This window comes from Falco biarmicus, chromosome W (genome assembly GCF_023638135.1).
Source record: "Falco biarmicus isolate bFalBia1 chromosome W, bFalBia1.pri, whole genome shotgun sequence".
NCBI classification, from domain to species: Eukaryota; Metazoa; Chordata; class Aves; order Falconiformes; family Falconidae; genus Falco; species Falco biarmicus.
The window spans coordinates 17,454,796-17,473,502 of NC_079310.1; the positions used below are offsets into that span (position 1 = coordinate 17,454,796).

The 18,707-nt window shown below is 36.5% G+C and overlaps 1 protein-coding gene and 1 long non-coding RNA gene across 6 annotated transcripts in view; one reads left to right on the plus strand and one right to left on the minus strand.

Annotated features, from left to right (window-relative positions):
* The window catches only part of LOC130142004 (uncharacterized), a 51,516-nt gene extending 38,942 nt beyond the window's left edge, over positions 1-12,574 (plus strand). Inside the window, exon 3 of the long non-coding RNA XR_008819253.1 lies at positions 12,140-12,574. This is a non-coding gene — a long non-coding RNA (uncharacterized LOC130142004). The remainder of the gene's footprint in view (positions 1-12,139) is intronic.
* LOC130141961 (A disintegrin and metalloproteinase with thrombospondin motifs 6-like) overlaps positions 1-18,707 on the minus strand; it is a 158,458-nt gene that overhangs the window by 22,381 nt on the left and 117,370 nt on the right. For 3 of the 5 annotated variants that reach the window (XM_056323297.1, XM_056323298.1, XM_056323295.1), the window contains 4 exons: positions 17,429-17,592; positions 15,634-15,772; positions 4,118-4,247; positions 407-611 (listed from right to left, as the gene is read on the minus strand). In XM_056323297.1, the coding sequence (XP_056179272.1) occupies positions 407-611; positions 4,118-4,247; positions 15,634-15,772; positions 17,429-17,592 (638 nt within the window). Of the gene's footprint in view, positions 1-406; positions 612-4,117; positions 4,248-12,586; positions 12,717-14,930; positions 15,020-15,633; positions 15,773-17,428; positions 17,593-18,707 lie in introns of those variants that run through there. The other 2 variants (XM_056323299.1, XR_008819232.1) reach the window with 2 other exon arrangements.

An 18,707-nucleotide genomic window follows, 5' to 3' on the forward strand; every position in this document is an offset into this window, starting at 1 on the left:
CTACTCTCCAGCTATTTGCTGTTTCAGGAACCAATGGAAATGGAAATTGCTTTTTCTTTAAGACTATTATCTCATACCAAATGGCTATTCTGGGGGGGGGGAGGTTCGGTTGTTTGGTTTGGGGTTTTTTACTACTTTACTATTCTATTTTGTATTTTACTATTTTTCTATTATGATTCACAACAACAGGTCATAATCATTTGACAAAACAACAGAAATGAAAACAGAAGAAAAAAAAAGAAAAATTAATAACAAAACCCTGCTTCAATACTCTAAATCTATCAGGTTTTGATTTTCTTATTAATCCTTTACTTAGCAAGCAGCAATAGAAAATATAATAATATTCAGTGGTCAGAGCTCTTGTCTTCACTATTGCCAATAAGCTAACATCGCAAAATTTCCTTACTTCTGACCAGTCCAAAACCACCCACTTTGGGGGACAGGACTGATTGTTACAGGGTTCTTTTTCAATAGGCTGGTCTGTTAAACAGTTGGTATTGTCCAGTGTCTCCTCCTCAGAAGGTCCAATCTTTCTGATACAGAGAACTGTTCGTGAACGCATTCCTCCATCACAGGTCTTACTGCATTCTGACCAATCTCCTATAAACCATCTGGATAGAAAAAGTTAGGAGGCTCAGTTAATGCATTTCAGAAATGGAGTAGATAATTGCACAAACCCAGAATACAAATGGTTTAAATTACTAAGCCTAAATCATTGTTGATAATACATGTATCCACAGTGAAATAAAGTAGAAACTTATAGGTCTTTTCACTGAGCATTTTAATTTATGCCTCATTGCAATCATATTTTCCAATAATAATACTACTTTGTATTTTTCTAGACCAGCAATTTCAATCCTAGGTTACAACTGTTAGAAAGGAGTGTTGAGTCTGACAAAACTGCAGCTATTTAAGTAGATTTGTGCTGGACTTGTATAAAATTATTCCTCTGAATGTGGTTTGCAACTGGAAATGTTTGGGAATCACTGTTGTAGATTAAAGCACAAGTTAAAAGCCAAGATGCTTGCCTCTCTAGTATCATTGCAATAAAGTAATTTGATCTCAGAATTGGGCTTTCTGAGATTTATTTCTCATCTGATTATGAAACATTTCTAATTTTTTTTTATAGAAGGCTATATTGAAATGCAAAATATTCTCCATTATTAGAGTAAGTAAAGCAAACACCAGTAAAACATAATGAATCACATTAAAAAATGACCTCAACAAATATTTTAAAAATGTTAAGCACTGCATGATAGCTGCTAGAGGGACCTTCTGAGTGTTTCTGTGCACATAGTAAAAGTTGAGAGCTGTACAGTATATTTAGATTACTTTGTGATGCTGCAGAGATTAAACAGCTGTTAATCTGGCTGTAAAAGTTATATTCATTTTTTTCTACTGATGAATGGTTAATGCAGATCCATTCACTGGAAATATTTCTTCACATTGTTGAGCATGTTGGGTCTTCAATATTTCATATGTTGATTAGATACACTCACCTGAATCATCCTTGCAAAGAATGAAGGTGAAGTCCAATATGCTATCACATGCTGCCAACATGCCAAAAATGTCAGGCATGTCAGTCACTGTGGTTGTTCCTGGAGGTATGCCTGGAGCTGCCTCATAAAATTTGTCATTTTCTGAAGCCTTTGTCAAAAAGTTGTGCTTCTATCCTTTTGTATTACAGAATATTCAGTATATTTTAATATGAACCTAGATCAATGCAGAGATGCAGACAAATATGCTATATTCTGTCATTATTTTTCCAGTGAAAGAGAATTAATTTGTGATTATTCACCACCAAAAGTATGCTTTTACCACAGTAGGGAGAATTAGATGCTATTCACATCTTTGAGGAGGCTGAAGTGTTAATTTTTAATTGGTACTAAGATTTGCTCAAGTGCATTCTCAGGTACCTTTTATGTTTATGCTGTATCTCACATGACAGTACTGTTCATAGGATCCAGAGAGTTACCTAGATCTTTTCTTGAAATCTGGAACTTTAGGAGTTACTTATTGTAATAACAAACAAAATACTGTGAACAAACACAATCTTTGCCGCTGTTCAGGAGCTTCAAGTATAACGTAACTGGCATTCAGTTAGAAGGAGTAACATTTTCACCACAAGTAAGGTGGAATTGTGTTAAATAAGAAAAGGAAATATTTGGCCAAAGTTTAAAGAGTAAGCCTTACTGGGTGATAAATCTTCCAGCCAAAAGGGTCAAACCTCTTTGGGGAACTATCTCAAAAGATGGTATTTGAACAGCCTTCTTCTAGACTACTTATAGGATCAGGAATCAAGAACTCTTCCTTAGGAGTTTGGCATTTTGTATTCACCCTGTAATGAGCATCAGAATGGAGCCAGATGTGGTCTGAACTGCTCTGAGATATTCAAGCAGATGCTGATTGATACATACTACCCGCTTTCTGAATCTTGATGACTTGAGTTTCACCATGTTCAATGTCCTTGCTGTACTGAATGGAGAATCCAGAAGTGTCCCACTTTGTGGGGCTTTTTGGTTTTGTTTGTGTTTTTAAATGTCAGTGCAAAAAATAAAAATTAACTATGTTAGAATAACTATGCTAACACTACTTTTTAAAGTGCTACTTTGTTAATAGTTAAGCCACGCAAAGGAAGGGATAGGGATGTGTTTGGTAAAAAGGAACTGAACAAACATGATCACTTCCCAAGTTCTGCTCTCAGGTATATGGTGTGAGAGTTCAGTTAGTGCACTTATAGCCATGCTAAACAGTGTTATACAAACAGAAATCAAGTGCGGATAAGCATATATTTACACATAGACTATGGGGACAATTTAGACCTGTTTGTGAGACAGCACATCCATCTTCAAACACTCAAGACGAGAGCAGCGTAATGGCTTCACTTCTGTTTGCTTTATGTTAAATTACATGGCACAGGGGGAATAAGTGTAGAAGACATTGCTCTGCCATCCTGCAACCTGTCACCACATTCAGGAAAGCAGTTGATACTCTAGGAAGAAACTGGCTTCATGAAGACTTGTTGGATTTTAATGCATTATAGTATTGTCTCATTCCTCCTGGTGTCCTTCATGCTATAGTTTTACAGTTTCTAAGAGACATTTAAGAGAGACCACAGTATTTCTTTACTGTGTGATATCTACACTTAATTAGTACTAATTATTTTTATGCCCAATTAGAATTAGCTACATGAATTATCATATATATCATACATGATTATCATGAAACTTAAAATAACCAGAGCTCGTGAATCAATAAACTGTTGTATCATTTGTCTCAACATGTAAGAATGAGCTGTTGTGCATATGCCTAAATTATTTTCTAGTGCAAAATATCACAGCTGTTTCTGAACAGTTTTTGTAGTAAGATTAAGCTGTGCTATAGGTCCTTACCAAATTTCATTTTTGAACAAATTATCTGCTGTGTTTTTAATTATCTTTTTAATGTGTAGCATACAACTACTTTAAAAATAAAACTAAATAGACTTAACCAAGTATGCATCTAATCCTAAAGGCACACAGCATTACTGTACAACACTGAGCATCTTGGAGAGAAAGGTTGTTTGACAAAACTATTATCAATAAATGGTTTGGTCTACTAAGCAGTTTCTATGTTTATCATTTCTCATCTGAACATTTTAACCCACATTTTAATATACTATACTTAAAAATATTGCAAACATTTAGTATGCAATGTAAATATCTATGGTAAATTAGTCTCCCCTTACATCAAGATTCTTCTATCATTATTGCCTTAAGAATAGCCCCCAGTTCTTTTCTGAGCACTATTCACTACACCTGACGCTTCCATCATAAGAAACTGTTTTGCTAGTATCTTTTTACTCACAATGTCTGAGTTGCTTTGTGTAGTTTAAACACCACTTTTCTTCAGTCAAATCATGCCTCCTCTAAGTCAAAGTATGTATTTTCCATAACTGATTCCAGAAGAACAAGAAACCATAACCAAAAAACAAAACCAAATATCCTGTCTGATAAGACAGGACCCTAATCCTAGATCAGAATTTTATACCACCTTCGGTCAAACTTATTTATTATATATTACAAAGACTTTTCTATCTATGCAAAACAGATGTGCATCTTAGTGATTAGTGACTTACTCAGGTGGGCAAGGCTCAGTGTTGCAGGGTCTTTGGTTTTCTGGAGGCTTACTGTCAGGGTCACAGTAATTGTTTTGTACAATGGAGTTGTCATCCAACCTTTTACACACCACCTCTTGTTTCTGCACGCCTTGGGATGAAATGAAACACTATTAATTAATCATTCTTGCTCTTCTACTTGGTGAGATAAAGTGTATTTCACCTACTAATTATTAATCCTACTATCCCCGCTTTAATTGGCTGAATGCTCCAGGTGTGTGAATTCCAATTGACTGAATGCCCCTTGACCACACAGTGTCTTTCATTTTCCTTCAATTTTAGGCCACCCCACAGAGAGGATCTTAAATTGCTGTTGTTTTCTAAAACAAAAGTAATATATTTATAGATTTACTAACAGAATGTTTATATTTGTATATTGCACAAAATCCATTTTCTGTCTACCCTCCTCCCCTAGTAAAACACACTTCAATTTCCAAACAAAACATCACCAAAAACAATGTGGTCACACTTCAATGCAGAATTATTGTTTATGTGCTCTGGTTTAAAATAAAACAGCAATACTGGGATACAGTGTTGCATTTTTAGACATGTCATCCTATAAACATTTTCTTCATTAAAATAACAGAAGTATTATTCATTCTGAAAGATTCAGTATGTCTGTGAACTCTCATTTTGACTGGCACTCCCAGTTCCTCTTTCACTGTTAACCACCAACAGGGCAGTTCAGAATTTATTATTATTCCCAAAACATAATGACATATCACTGCCAAGACAACATGATAAGGCAACACATTTAAGCAGATTTTCCAATTTTTAAAAAAACAGGATCTAAAGAAAGAAATTAAAGAACCATTGATATGGCAACAGTGCAGCTCAGGGTATTGTTGTAAACAGTGGTACACATGGCCTCCTCTGTTTTTAGAACAAGCTGTATGATGTTTGCAAGCATAAAAAGACTCGATCTGCAATTTATATGCAGTTTTTATTGAACATGAGTAGTCATAATACTGAAATAAAAGGATCATTTGTATGATAAAAGTTGCAAAAAATCCCTAAACCTTTCTTAAAAACAGAAGCAATTATTTAACTTTTTCCAAATTGTGAAATTCATACAAATAAATTGGGATTAAAACATCCTGACTTCAAATATCTGCCAACTCTACTTTACAGGCCTCTCTTCATTTTAATACAAGCATTTTATAGGAGGTAGACTTGCAGTAATAAAATTAATTGTAAAAATATGGGTTTCAGGCATTGAACACCCACTAAAACATGTTCTTTCACCAAATATTTGTAGTCCCTTTGCTCATTTTAAACTAGCTAAACAACTTACCTTGCAATTGTTTCATTTGTTTATTCATTATGGACAAGAGTCAAATCTACTTTGGTTCCTAAAATGAGACCTATATGGATTAATTCCAATAGTGAGTCAAGCCTAGCCTTAAGATGCCTTAAGTTTGGCCCACAAAGCATTCTGCTTGGCTATGAACAGAAGTCTCCCAGTCTAAGCACAGAGGCATGTGAAATATCTCTATGATGTTATATGCAAAGGACCTGGGGAAAATGGTAACCTTCTTTTTCATGAGTCTTGAGGATGGCATGCAGTCCCCCATAAGGTTGCAGATCCAGTAGTAGGCATGATCCTTCTCAACCCTGAGGGGATTCCTACTTCCATGAGCATACACTAACTTCTGTGACTTAGTGATTATTTTAATTAAGGTGGCAAGACTGTGGTTTCTAGTCTGTAGATTATTTCTAGTTTTTAATCAATTACAGTCTGATGTAAAAGAGCAGGGATGAAAATCCATATCTGCCTGTGCTAGATGAATGTCTTATTTGCTGGTAACAGATTAAGCCCCTTTCTTGTCTTCCTGCCATTGGCCTCATGAATCTTGCCCATCCCTGGTTGCACTGTGGCCCAGAATGCTTATTAAAATAATCTTCCAGTTCCCTACCCCTCTTAGACTCTTCAACTATTCTATGACACACAGTTAGAGTACTCTTCTGGAGATGCACTCCCAGTTGAAATCTCTTCAGTCTGATATAGGGAACTGCTATTTAATAATTGCCATGGCATCCTGCAAAATACAGGTATTATCCCTTACATAAAAATATAGCCTTGTTAATTCAAATACTTTCAGGAAAACCCAGCAGTCTGGACCCTAAGCACATAAAAATGTTCCATGTGCGGCCTCAACTCAAATGTGCATGCTCCTGACAAGCATGGTAGGAGTCAGATTCATTACTCAACATACTGCTTCTTACAGGTTGCCTTTTTAGCAGGCGAGAATTTTGTATCAGCCCTCAAAATCACCTGCCTCCTCACCTTACCTCAAAATCATTAAATATGTTGAGACTAAAAATGCCTAATGCTGATGTCTTCACTCTACTGCACTACATAAATCCATAGTCCCAGGTTTACTTCTGGGATATCTCCTTTTTGATTACAGCTACATGTAGACTTCCCAAAGTAGGCAACTTTAAATCAGGTTGTAAATCATTTTTACACATCTGACATCTCAGGTTATCCATAAACATCACAATAATTTTAAAGTAAACTTTATTCATAAAAAATATATTGACTAATATGACACGTCTTACATGTGAGCCAGGTAAACCAATCGGTTTCTTCCATTTGCTCTTCTTTCTACATGTATCTGGATGCCACAACATTAGACAACAGTAGGTACCACTAAACAGTGCAGAAGACTGCCAGACTATTTTCCAAGTGTATCCTACATACACAAATCTACATGAACAAGCTAAAAAGAAAATACCATTTCTGAACAGTATACAACCTCCATTTTTTTTGCTAATTTTCAATTTATGTGCTTTACATGTTGGAAAAAAATCACTCTGGACAACCCTTCTGTGCATCTGTTCACACTAGAGTTTATTTCAGCCACAATACAAACTGTGCCCAGTACTGCAGAGGAATTTTACTAGTGCCTTATCCAGTGTCATGAATACTTTTAAAGAAATACATCCTAAAATCAAATCTGCCTTTATCATGACTACAACATATCCCAGTCTTCCCCATGTCTCTTGGCGTTGCATTGTCAGCAAATTTCATCAGAGCTTTCTACTTTTTATGTTACTATCAGAACAAGAAAAACTGAAGTCTGATGAGACATGTGAAAGGTCTTTAAGAAGTCCACTAGGCTCACTGCCTTTTGGCCCAGTAATTTACATTTTAAGCATGCCTCTTGTCTACTAATCTTTTCTAATTCTTTATTAAATATTTACTTTACTCCTTTATTACTATTTTAGTAGAGAAAAGACATATCAATTGTAGCATGAGAGAGAGGGAAAAATGTTTACCAGATAAGGCTCTCCTTTCTAATCTCTTAATTTCATTCTTGACAATAAAGTGGGAAATCTAAATATTTCAAAAGCTGTGACAAGATGATTAATTTTAAATTCTATAATCTATATAAACACTGCCAACAGATGAGAATAAATAAAATCAGATCTGACAACCTGAGTAGGAGTATTTCTTTTGCAATTTTCTACTCAAACTTCACCATGATAAGAAATAATATTTTAAAGAACTAACCAAACAGTAATGCTAGTAACATGGTGCTGCTAGTTGGCATAGAATTTATGTTCAGCTCTGAATGATGAATAAACATTTATCCTTTCTATCACAAGCTGCCTTAATTTTCTTGGTGGCTGATAAAATAGGTTCCCCTCAAATTTCCCCCAAATAGAATTGCTTAAAAAATACTTTATAATTAAGCATTTTAATGATGCATACCATTCTCTCAAATATATTTACGGGATAGCATAGATATTAATGTTATGTTTTCACTAAATTTCCTACTGGCATCATACACATTACCTTCCAGGCTTTGGCTAAAAAATTTACTAGCAGCCCCAGTTAATATATTTCTGAGGAGCTATGTAATAAGTATTCTGAAGTACTATGAACACAAAGTATCATTGCACTCAGTTTTCAAAAAAATTTAAACCAGACGTTATTTATTGAACGTTGGTCAGGTAGCATATCACCCCTAAGACAGCATTCACCACTATTCACTCACACAGTGAAGAACCTTTAATCCATGCCAGGCAGATATATTAAACCAGTTTTAAAATGTTCTGCAGCATCTTGCCACACAGTATGTGATTTGTGATACAAGAAACATACATATGGGTTAACGAAACTTTACATCATTGCTGTCTAATTGTGCTTTTTCAAATAACTCGGAAACAAAATTCAGATTCTAACTTTAAGTCAAGAAAAAGAAATGGAAAAGTCTGGAAGTGCAGTTTTTACCCAGACAACAGCTACAAGTTGGTTAACCCCTGTGGGCCTTGAAAAAATCTTTTAAAATTATCAACTCTGAGTATATGGTCTCTCTTAAAGTAATCTAAAAAGCACAGCTAAACAAGTTCATTTAAACTTTTGGGGGAATAATTACAAGCAGTTAGACAGAAACACTCTGCTTTCAAATCTACAGATCTATAGTTTATAATAACAGACATAAAAAGTCCTCATGACTGGTCAATGCAATCAAAACTCCAGTGGTTTAGTGACCATATTCTCCAGGAACTGAGATGTTTTGCAGATTTCAATTCACAAATAGTCTGCATGACTTCCAGTAGCCAAATTTTAAATTACATGGACCACATTTTATTCTTAAATTAAAATTTCAGGCATGTAAATGCTATATCTATTTTTTAGAGTAATCTCCCAAAAATTATGGTTTGTGGTTTCAACAGTTAATTATAGAGATGCCAGTACCAATACATAGTGAATCTTGCATCAGTAAAACTAGTGCATGCTGGTTAATCCAGAAATACTTTCTGAGCTCACTCATGAGATCACAAGATGTTCATCACAGAGACAAACTTACATTTTCCTTGATGAAGACAAGTATGTTTTATTTGTCTAAAGACAGTTTCATAATTCATCTGAAGGCATGAAAGAAAAACATAGTAGGTACCACTCTACAAGAGTGATGAGCAGCAAAGGAAACTGGACAGCAATCAATTTACTTATAATAAAATACTGACTGGATATTTCATAAAAAACCATGAATATCTAAGATATTTGAACCATCTGGAGATGAACTCTAATAGAATGTATGAAATCAAAACCAATGCTTAGGGTACCTGGTAAATTCCAGATAATAAATGCTGTCATTTGTTGCCATTTATTGCTAGAATTCTATTAAACATGGAAGAAAAATTTAAAAGGAGATATATACACTTACTGGAGTTTATTTTTAATGTATACAAAAGTAAAAATACACAGAAGGATTTTTTTCTTTTGTTGGATTTTTTTTTAAACAATACCACCAGCAGTTCACTTTCTTCTTAAGAATACTTATGGATCTGGACGAAGTCATATACTTGACCTTGGAAAGCATCCCTGGAAGTGTTTAAAAAATGCATAGATGTGATGCTTAGGGACACGGTTTAGTGGTGGACTTGGCAGGCCTGGGTTAACGGCTGGATTTGATGATCCTAAAAGTCTTTTCCAACCTAAATAATTCTATGATTCTAAGGTATCATATAAGGAAAGACAGGCATGAGAGTAAATAAACTGCAATTCTGTGGTCTGTAAGTGATATATATCACCCTTTTCTATTTTAGCACTTTCTTCTTCTCTTTACATCCTTCATTTTATTGCTTTATTTTCTATTTCTATGCATTCTAGTTTCCCCTTTCTTAGATTTTTTTGCATTAAATCAAGTCTGTAAAAAAATCTTGTTGTTGTCATTTTTTTCTGAATTCCAACAACCTGTTCATCTCTCCATCCCTTCTAAATTGTGTTCTTTCCTCTCCCACTCTTCTCTGTCTAAACTTGCATTGTATATTCTAGTAGTTTTGTCATTATTTTTCTGTAGTCTTGTCCAAGTCTGCCACCAGCTATAAAGACCTATACAAGATAGTAACAAACTTTCCTTCTGAAAACCCTTGACTCAGAGTAGAAGAGTTATCAGTGAATTTCAGGAAAGAGAATTAATATGGAGAATACATGTAGCTCAGTTTTACATAATGTTCCCAGAGAGGAAAGACTAGCTCAGATAGTATAAATTTTTATTTTAAAGAAAACTTTTTCACTATAGAAAATACTGGTTCTAGTATGAAAAAAAGGAAAGCTGCAATTCTGTATTTCCAAGCCTAAGAACAGATATTAAAAGACAGATATTAAAAAATATTGAAATTATATTCTCATTCTACATATGAGTACATGAATCCAGGAAAAGAAGTGTTGTCTGTTACCAGGCAAGCTGTTTTAACTACCTGGTAAATCCGAAGAACCTATTTTAAAAAAAACTCAAGAAAATACCAAAATAAAACTCAGATTTTGGAGACGTGGTTTCTGCTTAATTCACTCTACAGGATATGATGCTTACTTGCTGAGCAACTATGGAATATTTTGTTCTTTTTTCCTTTAATATGAATGACACTACTAAATACACAAGCGGTTGAATACACCATTAGCAAGTTTGTTGATGATACCCAGCTGGGAGGTGCTGTTGACTCTTGAGGGACAAGAGGCCTTGCAGAGGGATCTAGGTACATTGGAGCATTGGGCAATCATCAGTGGCATGAAATTTAACAAGAGCAAATGCTGGATTCTGCACATGGGATGGAGTAAATTAGCAATGGTATAAATTGGGAGAGGAGTGGCTGGAGAGCAGCCCTGCAGAAAGGGATCTGGGGGTGCTGGTTGACAACAGGCTCAATATGAGTCAGCAGTGTGCCCTGGCAGCCGAGAGGGCAAATCGCATCCTGGGGTGCATCAAACACAGTATAACCAGCTGGTCAAGAGAGGTGATTAGCCCACTGTATTCAGCGTTGGTGTGGCCTCACCTTGAGTACTGTGTGCAGTTCTGGGCCCCACAGTTTAAGAAGGATGTTAAGGGACTCAAATGCATCCAGAGGAGGGCAACAAAGCTGGTGAAAGGGCTGGAAGGAATGTCCTATGAGGAGCAGCTAAGGACTTTGAGTTTGTCTAGTTTGGAGAAAAGGAGGCTGAGGGGTGACCTCATTGCTCTCTGCAGCTTCCTGAGGAGGGGAAGTGGAGAGGGAGGTGCTGAGCTCTTCTCTCAGGTATCCAGTGATAGGACGCATAGGAATGGTTCAAAGATGCACCCATGGAGGTTTAGACTGGACATTAGGAAGCATTTCTTTACTGAGAGGGTGATCAAACACTGGAACAGGCTTCCTAGAGAGGTGGTTGATGCCCCATTGTGCTAATTTTGTCTGGGGATACAGTTAATTTTCTTCATAGTAGCTAGTATGGGGCTATGTTTTGGATTTGTGCCAAAAACAGTGTTGATAACATAGGGATGTTTTAGTTATTGCTGAGCAGTGCTTACACAGCGTCAAGGCTTTTTCTGCTCCTCACACCACCCCACCAGCGAATAGGCTGAGGGTGCACAAGAAGTTGGGAAGGGACACAGCTGGGACATCTGACCTCAAATGACCAAAAGGGTATTCCATACTATATGACATCATGCTCAGCATATAAAGCTGGGGGAAGAAAAAGGAAGGGGGGCTTTCAGAGTGACAGCATTTGCCTTCCCAAGTAACCATTACGCATGATGGAGCCCTGCTTTCCTGGGGATGGCTGAACACCTGCCTGCCCATGGGAAGTAGTGAATGAATTCCTTGTTTTGCTTTACTTGTGTGCACGTCTTGTGCTTTACTTATTAAACTGTCTTATCTCAACCCTTGAGTTTTCTCACTTTTACTCTTCCAATTCTCTCCCCCATCCCACCAGGGGGGAGTGAGTGAGCAGCTGTGTGTTGCTTAGTTGCTGGCTGGGGTTAAACCACAACATCCATGCCTGTCAGTGTTTAAGAGGCATTTGGACAATGCCCTTAATAACATGCTTTAACTTGTGGTCAGTCCTGAAGTGGTCAAGCAGTTGGGCTAGATGATTATTGTAGGTCCCTTCCAACTGAAGTAGTCTATCTCTCGTTAAAGAAGTACTCACTTCCTTCTGTTTTTTAAATGCAATCAAAATATGTAATTGTTTGTTTCACAAACTTTATCTCCTAGACTCCTCCATGAAGAATAATGTCTACTGTGAAAGAGTCTGTTGATTTCAGGTGCCCAGCTGAGTTTTCAGAACACTTTACACATGCTGGATGAATTTCATTGCATGCTTCAGAGCTCAGATATTTCAGAGAGGAACCCAGATAATGATGAACTGATAATTAGCAAGTAAGAATGTAACATATGCTTTGAGTTGCTCAGTAGCACATGAGAACCACACAAGGAAGCCAGGAATGGAATTCAGAGCTCTTGCACTGCAAGCAGGAATCCCTCCTTCTTCTTCCTCCCATTCCATTTACAACATGTTCTTCCTATTCTGCAAAACTGAGACAGGCCCTGAACAGAGGTCTTGTTTCAAAAGTTAAAGTGCTTTTACTGTTCAGATGTGACCCATCAGCACAGCAGAGATGAATGTAAAATAGAAGTCCAGTGGAAAAGACAGCACGTTACCATCTAATAAAGATTGCAGGTTGTTCTTGGCTTGCTCCTTGGCTCCTGACTGCTCCAGTTATCCTTCTCCAAGACAAGGCCTACAGGCAGCTCTAGGAATTGCTGAATGCAGTGGATTGCTCTCAAAAGACTATGAAGAAGAGATTGCACAGTTTGGAAAGTTCTGCAATATACAATAGTCCAAAACTATTTAAACTTTGCACTGTCAAAATGCTGTTCTAGCATTTGTGCTCTACTTCATGACATTCAACACATCCTCAAGTTCCTATCACTCTGGTGGGCTGTATGCAGTTCTCACTTTTCCTTTTTTTAGACACTTTGTATCAAAAAACATACACCAAGTAATAACTTATGTTTTAAGTCACAGACTTGGTCAAATGTTATGTAATGCAGATACAGTCAGCCTGATTTAGAGAGAACTAGACCTAAATAGCGTGGAGTGGACATGAGCTAGTATGTAACACAGCCTCAGGATCAGAGAATGGTCCCTGCTTCACAGAACAGCCACAACAACAGAAAACAATTTAAAATTTCATGGTCATCCTTAATTCTGTCATCTCCTAGCATCTAAATACTTGCAAATTTGATGTTCTTTTAAGACAGTTTTTTAAGTGTAACATACACCTAGACAAAAAGACAACATTAGAATACAGACATGTTCAGAGATGGACAGAAGTTAGTGTCAGTTACAATTTAGATTTGCCTACAGCTTTGATACAAAGCCTATAATTTGATATGAAAGCATATCTGGCTCTACATCATCTAGAGCTTTCCTGGATCAAGATGGAATATTATATGATCAAATCTTGATCAGTCCATGCACTACAGGTGTGCAACACCAATTACAATGAGAAGCAGGAAAATGTTGATGCCTTTAACCTGTTTGCAGTCTGTCCCAAAGTCACTACATAATTTTTTTAACCTCATAAATAAAAAATAATTTCCATACTAATATTCCTCACATATTTTTATTGCCCCTTTTTTACTTTCAGTGAGAAATACTTTAACTGTTGAATATTTTGTTATCCTTTGATGCAGAGCAAAATTTCTCTTCTAAAGACAGAGTTCAAGTAAATAGAATTTCAGTAATGAACTCCATAATAAATCCTATAGAAATAAACAAAGCTATGCAGTGGTTTCATTTCTAAGATTTCTCAACACTTCATATTTATATTAGCCAGCTTTTCCAGTTATGGTCTCTGTCTCTACAATCTTTGTCTCACGTTCTTTTTCCCTGACAGCTCCTTTTTAGAACTGTGTTTCCTTTTGGCAAAAGGAGCTTCATAAACTGGGAGGAATAGCAAGTACTCATATGGAGAAAGCAGATACAGTTTTTAATATGAATCATAACTAAATGAAACATTTATTCCCTGAGTACAGAGATCAATGAAAATAAGTGACCATAGTATAAGGATATACTAAGCTGAAAGGAGAGAAAAGTGCCTGGTTTAGCCACCACAAGCTATTGAAGAAAATGTCCCTCCCTAAGGTTCAAATGAGTAATAAATGTATGTAGTTATCACAGATTCACACATATTCCCTTAAAAGTTAATTATGTCAAATGTTCCTATCTAGACAAGTGCCTACTCCTTCAGAGCCAATTATTTTTTCTGTTGTATACTTTCAAATCTGTGAAGTGACAATGGCCTGCATGACAGAAAATCCATGGCTAAAATCTTGTATCTAACTAAATCAATGGGAATTTTCCCATTACTTCAAAAGGTCATTAACTCATTGCCATCATAAAAATAAGATTTGGCAGTACATGTAAGGTTCTGATACTTGGAACTGTCTTTTGCTATGAGATTTTTTAAAACATTCCTTTTCCTACCAGACTCACCATTGTTAAAATAGTAGTTAAAAAAGCAATCTGTCACTCACTTGATTACAAGAATCCAACAAATGAGTAATAAAAATATTGGAGAAAGTTGGCACCCTCCTCTATTTTGTTTCAAGACTTTCTCTATTTAGCTGCACAGAATAGAGTTTGTGCTATCATTTGTATCTTACATATAGTTAAGCAAACTGCTGTATTTAAACAGCAAACAACTAGTAACAGCCACAGCAGGATCCAGCAGAAAGATGAGTCAAGATGATTCTAAACATTAATATTTCCAGTAGCCATAAAAAAAGGAAAAGGACAAATATTTGGTCCAAAGGTTCTTTTAAAAAATATGGTGTCTTCCTCTTGCTATGGGCAGTACACAGTGCAGTAGAAAACTGAAATTCTGAGGCAGATTTAAAGCTATCTCCCATATCTTCTGAAATTGAGGTATGTTGGGGAGATGATGCATTCAGTCTCCAGAGAGAAGAAAGATACTGTTCACACAGCACTTCTACTCACCAGTCCATGCAGCAGCAATGGTGTTGGCTTTGAAGGAAGCCAACTGTCCTGCTCTCCCAGCCAGAGGTAAAGAATTGCATTGGTGGCCACTAGAGGGAGGATTAGGAATATAGTAAATTGTGGGCAAAAGACACCCATGATGAATCACATGGGACAACCTATAAATCCCCCACTGCTGCCAATAGGCAACAATTCTCAGATACTGCTATGGGCTGGGAAGTATAACTGAGTTGTTACCATCTGCTACAGAGGAGCTGCTAGTATGTATCCTAAACTTTGGTAGCTGGAGGATAGGAGGGCTGACTAGGTTCTTGTGAAACATACCTACAAACACACAGACACATCCCTTTATTTACAGTTGCCTTATTTTCCTTCTGGTTTTTAATCTCTTTACTTAAAACTTCTGATGTCCTTTATCAAGAAAGCTCCTGTGAAAAGCAAACATCCCAGCTTCAACAGAATCTCAGAAGAAGTATCAGCAGAGACACACTGTGCCAAGATACACCGTATTTAACAAAAAGATCTGAACATATTAAATGTACTTGAAAACAACAAAATCCATTGTAATAAAATGTTCTTTCACTAAATTAAGGTTTGAGGCATGTCTGAAAGAAATGTTTTCAATTAGTTACCTACATAATTATGTAGTAAACTGTATCTTGCAATTCAGTTTGCCCTGAAGTTTGACTGCCTGGTGTCTTACCTCCAGCACAAGTGGCAGTACATTCTGACCAAGGCAGATGATTCCATGCAAAGCCAACTTCATTGTCTCCACTGCCAGTGCAAGAGATGGGAACACTGAATTTATACCTTATACCCAAATTTTGCTCCTGTAGCAGAATCTGTAGTTGAAAACAACTGGTTATACCATTAAAACAGGCAAGAAGAGAGCAACTACAGTGACATTTAATCTAGGTATGTGTTATGTCCTATGAAAGGGAAAAAAGTAATAAAGGAAGCCATAGGTATTCCCAAAAGAATATGGACTAACTTTTAAAAGTATTATTGTCTAAGATGAGCTTTGTCTTTTTTTCCCTTGACACAAATTTATAACTTCTGTAAGTTCTTTATTCTTGACATAATTGTTCTAAAAATCCAGTTTTCATAAAATTATTGTCTTAATGGAAGCAAATTTAGTAGCTGAATAATTATGAGGTCAAAGTTGGTTAAGTACATTACTGTACAAACATGCAGCAGTCCTCACTGAAATCTTGTGAGGAGCTACTCACATAGCAATTATGTAACCTAGCTGCCCTTGCTTACACTTCTAGTGACTATAATAACAGCAATAACAGTAACAGCAACAGACTGTTGCTGAGGTCATTGTTTTCCCCTAATGCAATAGCCAACAGCATTAGCTTGGTGGAATCACAGAATCAAAATTCTTGATACAGCTATATCACTGCAAGTGATACAGATGGAAGTGCAACAATCACTATGAGCTTTTATCTACCCTCACTGTTGAACTTCCACATATCAGCTGTCCAACACTAGTCTTTGATTCCTTACCCAACTTTTTCTTTCTGTTACTAATAATATATATCATGTTAAGATGCAGCAATCTAACACATCTTAGAGCTATTTCTCATTCCCTTCTACCTTCTGTGATATTTTGCAGAGGCGTAGGCATATCTGCCTATCTCCATTGGACAAATGAGCATAGAACTTTCAATAAGAAAGTCAGTGACATTGACTGAATAAGAAAAGGTGTAACTCATTCTGTATGGACTCTAGCTTATCCACAGCTACAGCAGAAACAACAGGATTTGGGTGTTTGAAAATGTCACCTAAAATGTGAATATCCAGGCAACAATCACTCTATACACAAAAATATGCTGTCTGGCTCAAGTAATCCCTGAATTGCAAATCTGGCAGCTGATAGAATATACTGGGCAAGTATCACCCTGTTCTTATACTTCTCCTCAACACAGCAGAGTAACAGTAGGCTCACTATTGTCTACTGTCAGAGACAGGGTACCAGGACCCTGGTCACATCTTCTGTTACATTCTCATATTTTGTACAATCTATTCAGAGCAATGTATGTCACAGCAACTACTTTAATACAGGTCAAATCATGATACTCCTGCTGTGGTAAAAGTATACTTCATATTCAGGCCACGCTTAAAACCACAGACATCTAAAGAACTTTCAGGAACTGTCATGCTATATCTTAACACTTCTATGTATCAGCAGTATGCAGAGATACATTATATACCCCATTTACAATTTCTGCTACCATTATTACAAAGCACATTTAACACAGATGGGGTGTTTTCTGTGAGATTTCCTGGGGTTCTTCTGACTTTATCCCTTTTTCATCATGTTTGCCTGTCAGTTTTGAAAGATAAGCAATCTGTGTTAAAAAGTTGCGTCCCAGCTAGTTAAGCTGTATACTCTTTGTAAACACAACCTATTTTGATTTCATTCATGGCCTTGTCTTTCCTAAGAACATAAATATATATTTCAAATTTCAGAAATATATTAATTATAACTTTACCATGACTATGAGATTTTCTGAAGTAGGGCCTAGTGCTTCCAAAGACTCTGGTTCATCTGTTGGCCTCTTGTAATGGAAAGCTGTTCCAGCAACATCAAACTTTCTTGGCCAGTCAATAGTCCAGGCACCATTAATATAGTAGTCATCCTCTTCAGATTTTAAAGCTTAAAAAAAAATACAAGCCACCTAAAAATTGGAAGCAGCATTTATAATGGAGAAGTCATTGCAAATTAAACTATTAATCTTAGAAGTATGTGAGCTTCAGCACAACATCACTGTTTTTTCAAGCATTATAAAACCTTTTCTTTAGCCCTGGTCAAAATGTCCCTCATGTAGTTTGACAATATTGCCTCTTCAATAATCTTCAATGTGCAGGTATACTTTGCAGATTTCAAGATGCAGATGCTATATGGAACTGAAAAGGAATAAGGCCTAAAAAACCTAAAGACCCACCTGAGAAAAGTCTCAGGTCTGTAAAAGCCCCATTCTGCCTTGCAAAATTGCTCAACTCTTGTTACTGAGGAACCATAGCATGTAGTGCTGAATCGCTCTGTTCTTGCTCACTGTACCCAGGCCTAAGCCATTGTTGGAAATCGCTGTACCAGATACTAGAAATCATAAATTAGGTAGAGTTAGACATATCAATAGAAGGAAATGGTAGAAAGCCAAGATTTTTTTGTACAAGATTCTGGCAGAGCCACTTATAAAAGAAAGTTGAAAAGTTCAACCCTGAGGAAGACTACCTGAGCGGGGTTGAAGGCTGGAACAACCCTCTAAAAATTGATGCCAAGAGAAGACTCTGTCTGAACTCCACCCAGGCTCCACCTAGACTCTGCCTATCATTAATATGCAATGATATGTTGTAATTACATGAATAATGTATGTAGAGATGTTGCAATCATGTGTGTCAAATGTATAAATTAGCCTGTTTCGCACCTGTGCTTGGGAGCAAGTTTCTGTGGTGCAAACCACCTCCTTCCCTGCACAGATAATAAATACCTTGCTGCTAAGAGTACAAAAAGTCTCTTAGCAGTTTTCTTCATTCCAAGGTTTTTCAGCTTCAGAACAAAACAGGATGCCTCATGCAACTTGCAATATATCTTCAACTTTAAAACTGAGCCCATGTGCAATGTATACTGTTCTACTTAAAATATATGTAGGTCTCAAATGTATAATCAATTATCAAACTAATCTTTAGATTAAGATGTTGGAGCATGGGATAGGTATCTCAGACAATGCGCAGAGGAAAAAAAGAGAAGGAACGTTGAGTCTGAGAATT